At 39.7% G+C, this 12,266-nt stretch overlaps 1 protein-coding gene across 2 annotated transcripts in view; it reads right to left on the reverse strand.

The window, feature by feature from the left end:
• The window catches only part of CDC16 (cell division cycle 16), a 30,112-nt gene that overhangs the window by 14,833 nt on the left and 3,013 nt on the right, over window positions 1-12,266 (reverse strand). For both annotated transcript variants that reach the window (XM_045772929.2, XM_045772930.2), the window contains exons 5-12: window positions 11,928-12,068; window positions 10,086-10,245; window positions 9,077-9,168; window positions 8,464-8,597; window positions 6,216-6,295; window positions 4,541-4,590; window positions 3,552-3,625; window positions 1,931-2,056 (exon numbers count right to left, since the gene is read on the reverse strand). In XM_045772929.2, coding sequence (XP_045628885.1) covers window positions 1,931-2,056; window positions 3,552-3,625; window positions 4,541-4,590; window positions 6,216-6,295; window positions 8,464-8,597; window positions 9,077-9,168; window positions 10,086-10,245; window positions 11,928-12,068 — 857 coding nt within the window. The remainder of the gene's footprint in view (window positions 1-1,930; window positions 2,057-3,551; window positions 3,626-4,540; window positions 4,591-6,215; window positions 6,296-8,463; window positions 8,598-9,076; window positions 9,169-10,085; window positions 10,246-11,927; window positions 12,069-12,266) is intronic.

A 12,266-nucleotide genomic window follows, 5' to 3' on the forward strand; every position in this document is an offset into this window, starting at 1 on the left:
CTGATAGATACGGGGTCTAGGTAGACATGGGAACCAAGCTTCAGCAAAGCACTGGAAAAGTCTTACACATTTTCGTGGATAAATTGGAGAATCCTGGACTGGGTATCAAGGACCATTTGGGCAAATCAATAATTGGATGAACAATTTTAACCTGGAGGATTATTTTTTTTTTAAAGATTTTATTTATTTGAAGGGGTAGGAGAGGGGCAGAGGAAGAGGGAGGGGCAGACTCCCTGCTGAGCAGGGAGCCTCAACGTGAGGCTGGATCCCAGGACCCTGAGATCATGACCTGAGCCAAAGGCAGAAACTTAACTGACTGAGCCACCCAGGCACCTCTGGAGGCTTGTTTCTAGTATGTTGGTATTAAGACTGAATTTAAATGCCCCCTGCCTTGACCAAATTCATGTTAAGCCCTACCCCAATGTGACTACATTTGGAGAAGGCCTGTGAGGAAATTAAATAAAGGTTAAATGAGGTCATAAGGGTGAGGACATGACACAATAGGGCTGGAACCCCTGTGAAAGGAAGAGACCAGGGTTCTCTCCCTGCCATATGAGGACACAGTGAGAAGATGGCCATCTGCAAGTTAGGAAGAGCACCCTCACCACGGACTGAATGGGCCAGCACTTTAACAAGTGACTTCCCAGCCTCTGGAGTGGTGAGAAAATACATTTTCAGAGCACCTGGGTGGCTCAGTCAGTTGAACGTCTGTCTTTGGTTCGGGTCATGATCTCAGGGTCCTGAGATCGAGCCCCACTTCGGGCTCCCTGCTAGGCAGGGAGCCTGCTTCTCCCTCTGCCCCTCCGCAGTACTCATGCTCTCTCTACTGCACGCACTCTCTCTCATGGAAATAAAAAAATTTAAAAAAGAAAAAAAGAAAAAAAAAAGAAAATACATTTTCTTTCTTCAAATCATCCTGTCTATGGCACTTTGGTAAGGCAGTCTGAGGAGACTAATGCAGTTAGGGAGTGAAACTTTACAATATATACATGGATGACAAGTTAGATATAAAAGTCACATACGCCAAATCTAATAGAACTGAAAAAAATCTGGGCATCATTAATAATTTAGATGCAGAACTGGGCGCCAAAATAAGTCTGACAGTCTGAAGAGGGCTAACCCTAACGAGAGAACATTCAGTGTAAATGAGTATATGATCCCACTCCTGAATACTACAAACAAACAAATTAAGGCAGCTTTTACTGAGTGCTTTCTGCACGTCAGGTACTGTTCAAAGTCTTTAACTGGTATTGTCTCCATCACTCCCAGGAACTACTCCCAGGAATAAGTACTGCGATTACACCTATTTTTCAAGAGGATACATACTTTGCCAAGATCATCAGGCAGTGTGACCTACTGCACGCCTACTACCTACCTCTCCAGAGATGGAGGTGGCCCACAAAAAACAAACACTGCTCGGCAGGCCTAGGGCTAGGGCTAGGTGAGTCCAAAGAGAGTGGACAGGAATAACAGCAACACTTCATTCCCCAAAGTATGATACTCTTAGGGCACACTTACGCCACTGAGTATCAATACACTTAATATTGACATAAATCTAGAACACTGGCAAGTACAGTCCAATAAGCCCACAGCAAATACCTTTTGGACTTAAACAGGATATAAATAACAATTTGCGCATGAATACTTTCATTCTTGCATGAGCACGTGAGAAGGAGCTTCTAGCCTCATCTCTTCCCTCAGCTTCATTCCCTTCTGTATTGGTTAAGGTGAGCAGCCAGACAAAATCACTACACCAGCCTCTCCTTCCCTCAATTTCCACAGTTACTTTACGATCATAAGCTATTAACAGGACACAAGTATGGTATTTTTGTTTAGTTCAGCGACTAGATGGCGGTGGCAGTAACAAGGGAATCGTCATCTTGTGAGCAAGAGCAACCCTCTGTGGATTTGACCGCGTGCTCTGCCGTACCCTTTCATCAGCTGTGCAGCTGTGAAGTAGGCAGCCATGGCCTGGTCGTGCTCGCTCTCCACTGCAAACGAGTGCCCGTATGCCACCCACGCCGGCCCGTAAGTCTTCTCAAGTGTTGTCGCTTTGCTGAAAAAAGAGATGTCATTCTAGTCATACACTCATTCTTCAATTGTTAATCTTATATAAACTGATGGCTTCGAGGGTATTAGAACAAATGAGCTCTCAACATATTGAATACTTGTATAGCAATTGTGTTATTTCAAATAAAACAATGCTTAATAGTACAAGCAAAATTTTAAGAAATTTTGAGAGGTCCATAACTTTTTAGGTATGATAACCCACTGGCAACCTGTACAGAATTGACAAATATAACTTAATCCAGGAGCTTTGTTTCACCAACGGTGGTGGCAGCAAGCCTTTATTGAGACACCATGTTAGAGGCCTTATATGCATCACCTAATCCTAGTAACTTGCAAGATAAATCATTATATTTTAAACATAAGGATACTGAGCCGGGGAAGATTAAGTGACGTCCCATGGATGGTGGTAAGAGAGTCACTCTGGTTCTGCAGATTGAACTGCACGGTCTCAAACAGTCGTAAGTAATCTCCGGTCAGCAGACACACTGGTGACCCATACCATAAAATATGGAAAACATAAAGGATGAGATTCCCATTTCCCAGCATTTTATTTTCTACGTTTTCTACCACTCAAATGTTTCATGTCGAGTCCATCACTTAATCAGAGAAGCACACCTTCCTACTCCACGAAAAAGTACAAGTTCTTCTAAAATGCATAAGACTCAACTAACCAGAGAATTCCTCCCTATTTTTTTCCTAGTGAAAGATCCTTACATGTCATCCTCCTGGTTTTACTAACGAGCCTGGGATACAAGTATTGGATCATTCCCATTTTTAAAGAAGAGAGAGGGTCAGAGAAATTAACTTTCCCAAGGAATTACAGCTAGTAAGTGGCAGGACTTGCATTTGAATTCAAATCTGGGTCCAAAGTTTATACACTTTCCCTTAGGAGCCATTTTCTATTTTGTTCACGTGGAAGAAATCAGTTGTTACAATATTTTAAATCTCTAGTAATTCTTCCCACACTAGACATTTTTCTGTACTTGCATAATTGAATAATACTGGTTAAGGAGCTTGACTGGGTTGCATGGAGTCCCTCAAGCTAAGACCACAGCAGATTCTTGTTATAAACCAGTTCACTATGCCAAGAATTCTGTTCTACAGACACATTTAGTGATCCTAATCTCACGTGGTTTCATGTAATTTCACAACTGTTAACAAAAAGTCCTAAAAGATTAATAGTATCTCCATAAATGAAAAACAGGTTTCAAATTACATTGTTTCATATTTTTTCTGATTTACAAATAATAAATATATCCTAAGTTCTCGAGAACAAGGTCGACACCACTGACTTTAATCATCTCCCCTCATGACATCTTGTAAAAAGGTACATAATTGACACAACTGAACTGAATCTGCTAAAGAAATCATTCTTTCATACTGCTTTTCAATTATTTAACTAATTATTGTATTGAAAAGGATGAACAAGAAAACACTTCCTATAAGCTTATTACAGATGGAGGAAGACAACAGATTCATACCTGAGATATCTTCTGGCATGTTCATTTTTATGACCAACCATGAGATAGTAGCATCCCACTGCAAACCAAGACACCTACAAAGTTCAAAATTTATTGTGACCGAAGCTGCTTAACTTGCAACTGGAAATCTCTAACATATTAGGCCAGAGAGTGGACTAGATGCTCCATCACATGTTCTAGTTCAAGTTATTCAAGTTAGAAAATTCTCTGAGACAGGGTATTAAGTCCTAGGTGAAAAAGAACAGATTCTTCCTCACAGTGCCTTCAACGATGTCCCTGCATTCGATAGAAGATGAGACCCCTAAATGCTTAGTTCAAACACAAGCCTGAATCGTGTTCCCTGGCATGAACCTGGCTCTAAGCAGGCACTAACCAGGATCGGCCTCATTAGCTGACTTCTCTTACACTGGTTTTGCCTCTTTCTAAATTATTTTCACACTGGCCTAGGGTACAGATTCTTGTGTGAGCCTTAGGCCTTGATCCTGACTTCTGTCTCTAAAGACATAGTTCCTGATTCCAGTTTCAATTTCTGGGTCCTGGCTGTGATCCACAGCAGTATGGGAGACACAAGGATTCAATCATTACACAGTTCAACAAGGTATCTTACACATGCAATGTGAAAAATCATTACTCCCAAGAGGTGAGAGTAGGACTTACACTTTCAACATTTTATTTTTCTGTATGTCAAGTATTTTAAAAGAAGCATATATAATTTCTATAACCGGAAAAAAAAGGATTTTTGTCTTAAGCTATTGTTTGTAGATACTTAAAAAAAGAAAAAAAAAACTTTCGTGGACTGAAAAAGTTAACACTGCTTGTAATTATCATAGCACTAGGAGGTTCTCCTCCAACACCTTGAAATAAAACATTATTCACTTGAATTTAAATATAAGCTACTACTTAAAAACACCAGTTAAGTATTTTTTTAAGGTTCAGGTATTAAAAAAAAAAAAAAACACCCTAAGAAAAAAAGGTATACATTTACTTACAGGATTACTAGGATATAGATCCACCAACTTATGAGAAAGATAGAAAAGTTCTACATTAAAGAAAAAGAAAAAAAAAAACAATTATATCCAATGAATTTTAAGATATGACTTTCCTTCAGTTAAACTCTCCACAATCAGACTTTGTTCTCACAGCAGTAATTTCATACTTTTCTTTTTTTCACCTAATGAGATATACAAACTGCACGGGGCAGCTGCTACAGCTGTTTCATTCACTTCCCCCCGCCCTGACTCCTGACCCCATAAGTGGGTGCTAAGTGCTTCTGAGTGGCTGGAAAACCGGATGAGTGGCACAGGACAGAGCACATCATGGTGCTTAAGAAGCACCTATCTTAGGGGCGCCTGGGTGGCTCAGTCGTTAAGCGTCTGCCTTCGGCTCAGGGCGGGATCCTGGAGTTCTGGGATCGAGCCCCACATCAGGCTCCTCCACTGGGAGCCTGCTTCTTCCTCTCCCATTCCCCCTGCCTGTGTTTCCTCTCTCGCTGGCTGTCTCTGTCAAATAAATAAATAAAATCTTTAAAAAAAAAAAAAAAGAAAGAAGCACCTATCTTAAAAACTGATGTCTCTCACTCCATGGCCTTATTATGGACCATCTCAACCACCCACAACCAATGTGAGTAACCAAACTTTCAAGTTTATCAAATCAGCAAGATGATTTCTTGAGTAATGTGTAAATCCTAGCACGCCATGATGACGTTTCCTACGTGCAGACTCGGACTCATCAGACCAGGACAGCCATTGTGACCGCGTCCGCAACAAGCTCCGGCAGATGTGATGCTGATGGTCCATAGACCACACTCTGAGCAGCAGGGGTTTGGAACTGGGAGTGTCTGGCTTTCTACACTCCTGACAGAGTTCATTATTCAGTTTAAAAGATTTAAGGGCAAATATCATCCAAACGTAACAATGTTTCTGAAATGTTAAAATACAGAAAGCACAAGCAAAAAATTCTACCCCCCTCCAGTTTCTAAACAGTTACTGCCTGCTGTCTTATCAATATTCTTACGGATTTTACAAAAAAAAAGGAAAAAAGGAAAAACGGAAAAACTGCCCCCCAGTACTCTAAAGCTTATGTAACCTAAAGCACAAACTACATTTGAGAAAAGGAGGCAGGGATAAAGAAATAGTGTTCTGGTGGCATAACAGAATTGACCCTCAGTCATTTTGATAAACCTTTCTTACCCTAGTTATTACTTTTATTGGAGAACTCCATTATGTTGTCACCTGCAATCTCAATTATCCAGGATTTATGAGACAAAACTCCCAGTTACAGAAATTTTTTTTGTCTTAACAATTATTATATTTTTTAAGGATTCTATTTATTTATTTGCCAGAGATAGAGAACGTATGCACGAGCAGGGGGAGCGGCAGGCAGAGGGAGAAGGAAGCTCTCCAACGCAGGGCTTGATCCCAGGACGCTGGGATCATGACCCGAGCCGAAGGCAGACACTTAACCAACTGAGCCACCCAGACATCTCTTAACAATTATTATATTATCTGTTATTTTAAGTAGGCTCCACACCCAGTGTGGAGTCCAACACAGGTCCTGAACTCACGACCCTGAGATCAAGAACTCAGCTGAGTCAAGAGTCGGACGCTCAACCAAGTGAGCCACCCAGATGCCCCAACAATTATTTTAATTAAAAAAAAATTTTACCATTTGCTTTATTCAGCTCCACAAGTGTCCCTATATGTACAGGTAAACAGTTTGCATGGAAAGGATCTTTCTCCATTACTCTGAAAGTCAAAGCAACACATTTACTACATCAGAAGCAGTATGTAACAGAACATAACTCATTAAAATTAGCTATGTCTAAATACTCATTATAGCATTATGTAAAATACTGTGCGTTACAATACTTTCTTACTTCATCTTCAGGTTGGCACAGTTAAGGTTATAATTATCTTATAAAAGAAAGGGAAAATTCGGGTTCATTTATTAGGTATAAAAATAAACACTATCACATATTTATTTCAAATCAATAGAACTATAACACATAAAATAAGCAATCCAATTATTTAGAAGGATTAAAAGCAATATGAAATATTAAAGAGATCGTAAGCATTTGTCAAAGTTTTTGTAAAATCAAGTATTTTAAGCAACCCCAAAGATCTGTTAAAAATAGCATATGTGGGGGCGCCTGGGTGGCACAGCGGTTAAGCGTCTGCCTTCGGCTCAGGGCGTGATCCCGGAGTTCTGGGATCGAGCCCCACGTCAGGCTCTTCCTCTATGAGCCTGCTTCTTCCTCTCCCACTCCCCCTGTTTGTGTTCCCTCTCTCGCTGCTGTCTCTCTCTCTGTCGAATAAATAAATAAAATCTTAAAAAAAAAAAATAGCATATGTGTGCTCACTTCAGCAGCACATACATTAAAAACAGCATACGTAATTTAGCTAAGAGACAAGTTTGAATTGTGTACATTTGAAAACTAGTATGGGAGGATATGGCCTGGCTAGTTAGTGAGCCTGACTGAGCAACCAGTATCTAGAGGATTTTACTAGTCCCTACTTTAACAAAGAATGGATTTTATCAAGATAAAAAGCTTCTGCACAGCAAAGGAAACAGTCAACAAAACAAAGAGGAAACCCACAGAATGGGAGAAGATATTTGCAAATGACACTACAGATAAAAGGCTGGTATCCAAGATCTATAAAGAACTTCTCAAACTCAATACCCAAGAAACAAATTATCAAATAAATAAATGGGCAGAAAATATGAACAGACAATTTTCCAATGAAGACATACGAATGGCTAACAGACACATGAAAAAATGTTCAGTATCATTAGTCATCAGGGAAAGTCAAATCAAAACCACATTGAGATACCACCTTACACCAGTTAGAATGGCAAAAATTGGCAAGACAGGAAACAAGTGTTGGAGAGGATGTGGAGAAAGGGGAACCTTCTTACACTGTTGGTGGGAATGTAAGCTGGTACAGCCACTTTGGAAAACAGTGTGGAGGTTCCTCAAAAAATTAAAAATAGAGCTCCCCTATGACCCAGTAATTGCACTACTCGGTATTTACCCGAGATACAGACATAGTGAAGAGAAGGGCCATATGCACCCCAATGTTCATAGCAGCATTGTCCACACTAGCCAAACTGTGGAAAGAGCCAAGATGTCCTTCAACAGAGAATGGATAAAGATGTAGTTCATAGATACAATGGAATATTACTCAGCCATCAGAAAGAACGATTACCCAACATTTGCATCAACATGGACAGGACTGGAGGAGATTATGCTAAGTGAAATAAGTCAAGCAGAGAAAGACAATTATCATATGGTTTCACTCATTTGTGGAACATAAGGAATAGCAGGGAGATCGTTAGAAGAAGGAAGGGAAAAATGAAGGGGGGTGGTAAACAGAGGGGGATATGAACCACGAGAGACTATGGACTCCGGGAAACAAACTGAGGGTTTAAGAAGGGAGGGGGTGTGGGGAGATGGGCTAGCCTGGTGAAGGGTATTAAGGAGGGCACGTATTGCATGAAGCACTGGGTGTTATACGCAATGAATCATGGAACACTACATCAAAAGCTAATGGTGTACTGTATGGTGACTAACATAACATAATAAAAAAGTAAATAAATTTAAAAAATTTTAAAAAAAAAGAATGGATTTTATAAGACTATGTGCCAGAATGGTATTTTCAAACTTGAAAATTATAAGACAAATTAGGGGCACGTCTATTCCCCAGACAATGGAATGAAGCTACAGTGTACATAAACTGTGCCTGTAAATCGCTCTTCAGACCACAGTAACCCCTCTAGTACTCTGTGAAAGGTAAAGGCAACTTAAGTCATCACCAATTAGCTCAAGATTACTCAGAAAGCAGTCCCGCACCCTTCTTAGGTAAAAAGGGACTGGACTCTACGTTCCTACACAGAAATGAGTAGATATACTTACACAGAAGTAAGCTTGTAGCACATTTTAAAATCACAGTTATAATAATGTCTTTCAGCTAACGACACTACCACATCCAGATTCTCTTGCAAACCATCTACAGACTCAGGGAGGACAGTTTCACTAGGTTTATTATACTGCAACAGAGAGAAAGGTAAACGTGAACTCGGTGAGCAGCACAAATCAAATGGCAGACTCATCTGGCCCAAGGGCTCGGGTTTGCACAAGGCTGGTGGGAGCCTCTGAAAGCTCTAACTTCCTGTCTCATCCGTCCTCCTCTCAATTAGCTCAACTCTCTTCTCAATTTTATCACGGAACTCCAGGGTAGGAAGTATTTTACAAATTACAAGTTCAGGAAACATAAGAAAAAAATCCTCATTTTCATACAACATCACCCCATTTATGCGATAGTTCAATCTTTTAGGAGTCCCTAGGAGAAAGACATGTTTTGGAAACTTTTTTAGGATCGTATCATATATTTTAAGTAACTGAAATTTATTCTTGCAAATACGCTAAATTAATAAAAATTAACTTTTAAAAATTTAACTAGTAGAAGAACGGAGACCAAATTTAGTGAAATATTTACATAAAGCAAATACTATGTGTTTTTACTTACCTTTTTTAATTTGTTCTCAAAGAGAAAGCGTAGCAATTCCTGTTCTTCAGTACAGAGCTTGCTAAGAGGTAGTGATTCAAGAAGTTCTTTTTCTTAAAAATGTTAAGAAAAAAGAATGTCCTCACAATATTTATGGGGGAAAAAACATCAGCAGTGAAAAATATTCTTCTATAATTCTTGGTCTAAGTAAATCAAACTCAAAAGAGAAAATAAAAAGATCAAAATGTATAAGAAAAACCAAGACAGTGGTTCCAGACCCAGGTGATAAGAACCACCTGGAGGGCTGAGCCATGAAGCCTTTTAGGCGATGCTGGTCACGACCAGATGCGAGGACCAACAGGCTGGTTTCCCAACCTCACCCTGTGTGGACAATTCTGTCATGCTGGCTATCCTGAGCACCACAGGATGGTTAGCAGGATCTCTGATCTCTAAAAACTAGATGCTAGTAGCAACCTTGCACTCCCATGCCAATTTGAAAAATGCCCATACAGGGCAAAATCAACCTGGCTGAGAACCACTGCACTAGGCTAAACTATGCTTGAACCCCATTAATACCACAACCCCACTTTCTCTCCGTTTCTTGCATATATCCCCCTCACATTACTGCTCACATACTAGGTCTGTGGGTCTCAGCCCTAGTTGTGCCTTAGGGTCATCCGAGAGCTGTAATACATCTGATGCCAGGGCGCCAAGACCAGAGATTCTATTCCACTTGCCTGGAGTTGGGACCTGCATACTGATGTTTTTAAAGCCCCTCAGGGCTTTGAGGTGCTGGCACGCTGGGCACCTCTGATGGTCTTATCACATCAAAACCCCTAAAGATTCTGATAGCAAGGGACACTGTACACTACTGTCCTTTGCAATGTGCTCCACATTTGAAGATGCTAAGGAAGTTAACAGGTCTATTTAAACCTGCATATAGTCTGCTCTTGGTTCTACAGATTTCAGAGGAAAAAAATTCTAAACAATATTAATTGTGCTAAACATGAAAACACCTGAGTTTCCAAACCTTCTTGGGCTGTCAACATGTGATGTGATGTTAAAAGATCAAATGCTTCAAAACAGTAGGCATCGAGCTTCAAAGCTTCTTTGTAGCTATAGGTAGCTAGGGCTCGATTATCCAGGGCATCGTAGATCTTCCCTCGTAGGAGACAAATAGAACTCTTTATCTGTTGAAAAAATGATGAGTCAAACACAAATCAATACTTCTAAACTGAACTTTGGATCAAGAACTATATAGGGGCACCTGGGTGGCTCAATCGGTTAAGGGTCTGCCTTTGGCTCAGGTCATGATCCTGGAATCCCAGGATCGAGTCCCACATCAGGCTCCCCGGTCAATGGCGAGTCTGCTTCTCCCTCTAACCCTCCCCACTCTTGTGCTTTCTCTAACAAATAAATAAAATCTTCAAAAAAAAAAAAAAAATTTACATACTGTCTGAACACTGAGACTTTTCTTAACCTCTAAAAGGATTTGTTCCACCCCACAACCGTCAAGACGGTATAAATTAACAGAAACAGGAAAGCAAAGTAAAACTTCTCTAATCTATCTCTCCTAGGCTCTTCTCATTTCAACAATCTTTATAGAGAACATGTCATTGTTACTTTGTTCCTTATCTGTTCTGTATAAAAGACGGTAATGATTTAGATAGCAAACAGCACACAAATATTAAACTCAGTTTGACAGGCAGATCTCAATGAAAGGATCTTAGTTAATATGGGAAAATGAAGCAACATAGCACAATGATCATGGATTTATAGGACTGGACAGATCTGAGTTCAAATCCCAGGTCTGATGCTTACTAGTGACCCCAGACAAGTTTCCTTCTCTCATCTAACTTACAAGGCCTTGAGCACTACAGGTGATGGTTCTCTGCATAGCTAGCACATGTTAAGGTGTTCACACAGTAGCCACTGCACTACTACCACTAACAAGAGGATACAGTAATCCAACTTATATTCAGACTCTGACCCTCAAGAAACTCTTAACTAAACTTATAGATGATCCAGAGATGGGTGGCTAAAATGGGTAAAGGGCAAAGAAGATTGAGAAAATCCAAACCTAAAAATATTAAAGGATATAACAAGAAAATTTTAGACCTATTCAGTATCCTATGACTTGTAAAAAAAAAAAAAAAGTGATTTTATAAAATAATAGCACATTACAAATAAACTATGCTTTTCTTAGCAGGTAAATTAGTGGATAAGCAGTCCAAAAATAATAATGGTAATACCAAGCTCCCTCATAAATACCTTTCTAAGCAGAAAAATGAATGTGCTTCTTAGCACATAAATAGGTACCTCAAGAAGGCTGTTAAAACAAACAAACAAACAAACAAACAAAAAAACAGTCCAGATGTCCAGATTAGTAATCTGACTGTGAATATTATTTGTTACGTTACATTATATAATCTCTGCCAATAAGGAATTTGCGATTTCAGGCAGATATGAAGTATACAGACTGAAATATTCAAAATAACATAAATAGTAATACCAAACCACTCCCCGGAAAGAAGAAAACTAAAGTAATCAAGAGTTCATGGGGTAGGGGTCGCAACACCGTAAGATGGGGAAAGGGTATTCCACCTGTGGGAGTAGTTTAAGGTATCAAAAATAAGAAGAAAAATCTCAAGTCAGCCTATTTCAGATTCAAGCAATGAAGACATAACTACAGTTTCCAACTAAGGACTCCGAAATGTCTCAGAATCTTTTTGTGTTTCAGTGGCAAGTAGTTGGGAACCAGACTGTTTTAACATGGTTATACTCAAATAAAAGAAGGTGGTTCATGTTTGCCATGTCATGTGAGTAATTCTTACTGATGTTACTCAAGCATGCTTACTGCAGCACAACTCACCGAAGACTGTGACATTTCCCAGTCACTGGAGGGGTCTTTCAAGCCACTTTCATCCTTCAAGTATTTCTCAAATAACCTTTTGTTGATTGGCTCCTCCAGATCAAGAATATCGAGAGCCTGCTGATGCTCCTTTGCAGCATACTGTGTAAAGGCCAGAAACACTTTTTACCACCCGCAGCTTCGAAGACTAGACATACACACGAGTACCGCAGATTTGAAAAGGGTAATAAAATATCATACCCACTCATGACCTAAATTTAAAATGTAGAGTTTAAAATTTAGAATTCTAAAGCAGACTCTTCTTCATGCATGTCAGATTCCAGTAAATGGAGCATCAAT

Source organism: Ursus americanus, chromosome 10 (assembly GCF_024610735.1).
Source record: "Ursus americanus isolate L20-20 chromosome 10, mUrsAme1.1.p, whole genome shotgun sequence".
NCBI lineage: Eukaryota > Metazoa > Chordata > Mammalia > Carnivora > Ursidae > Ursus > Ursus americanus.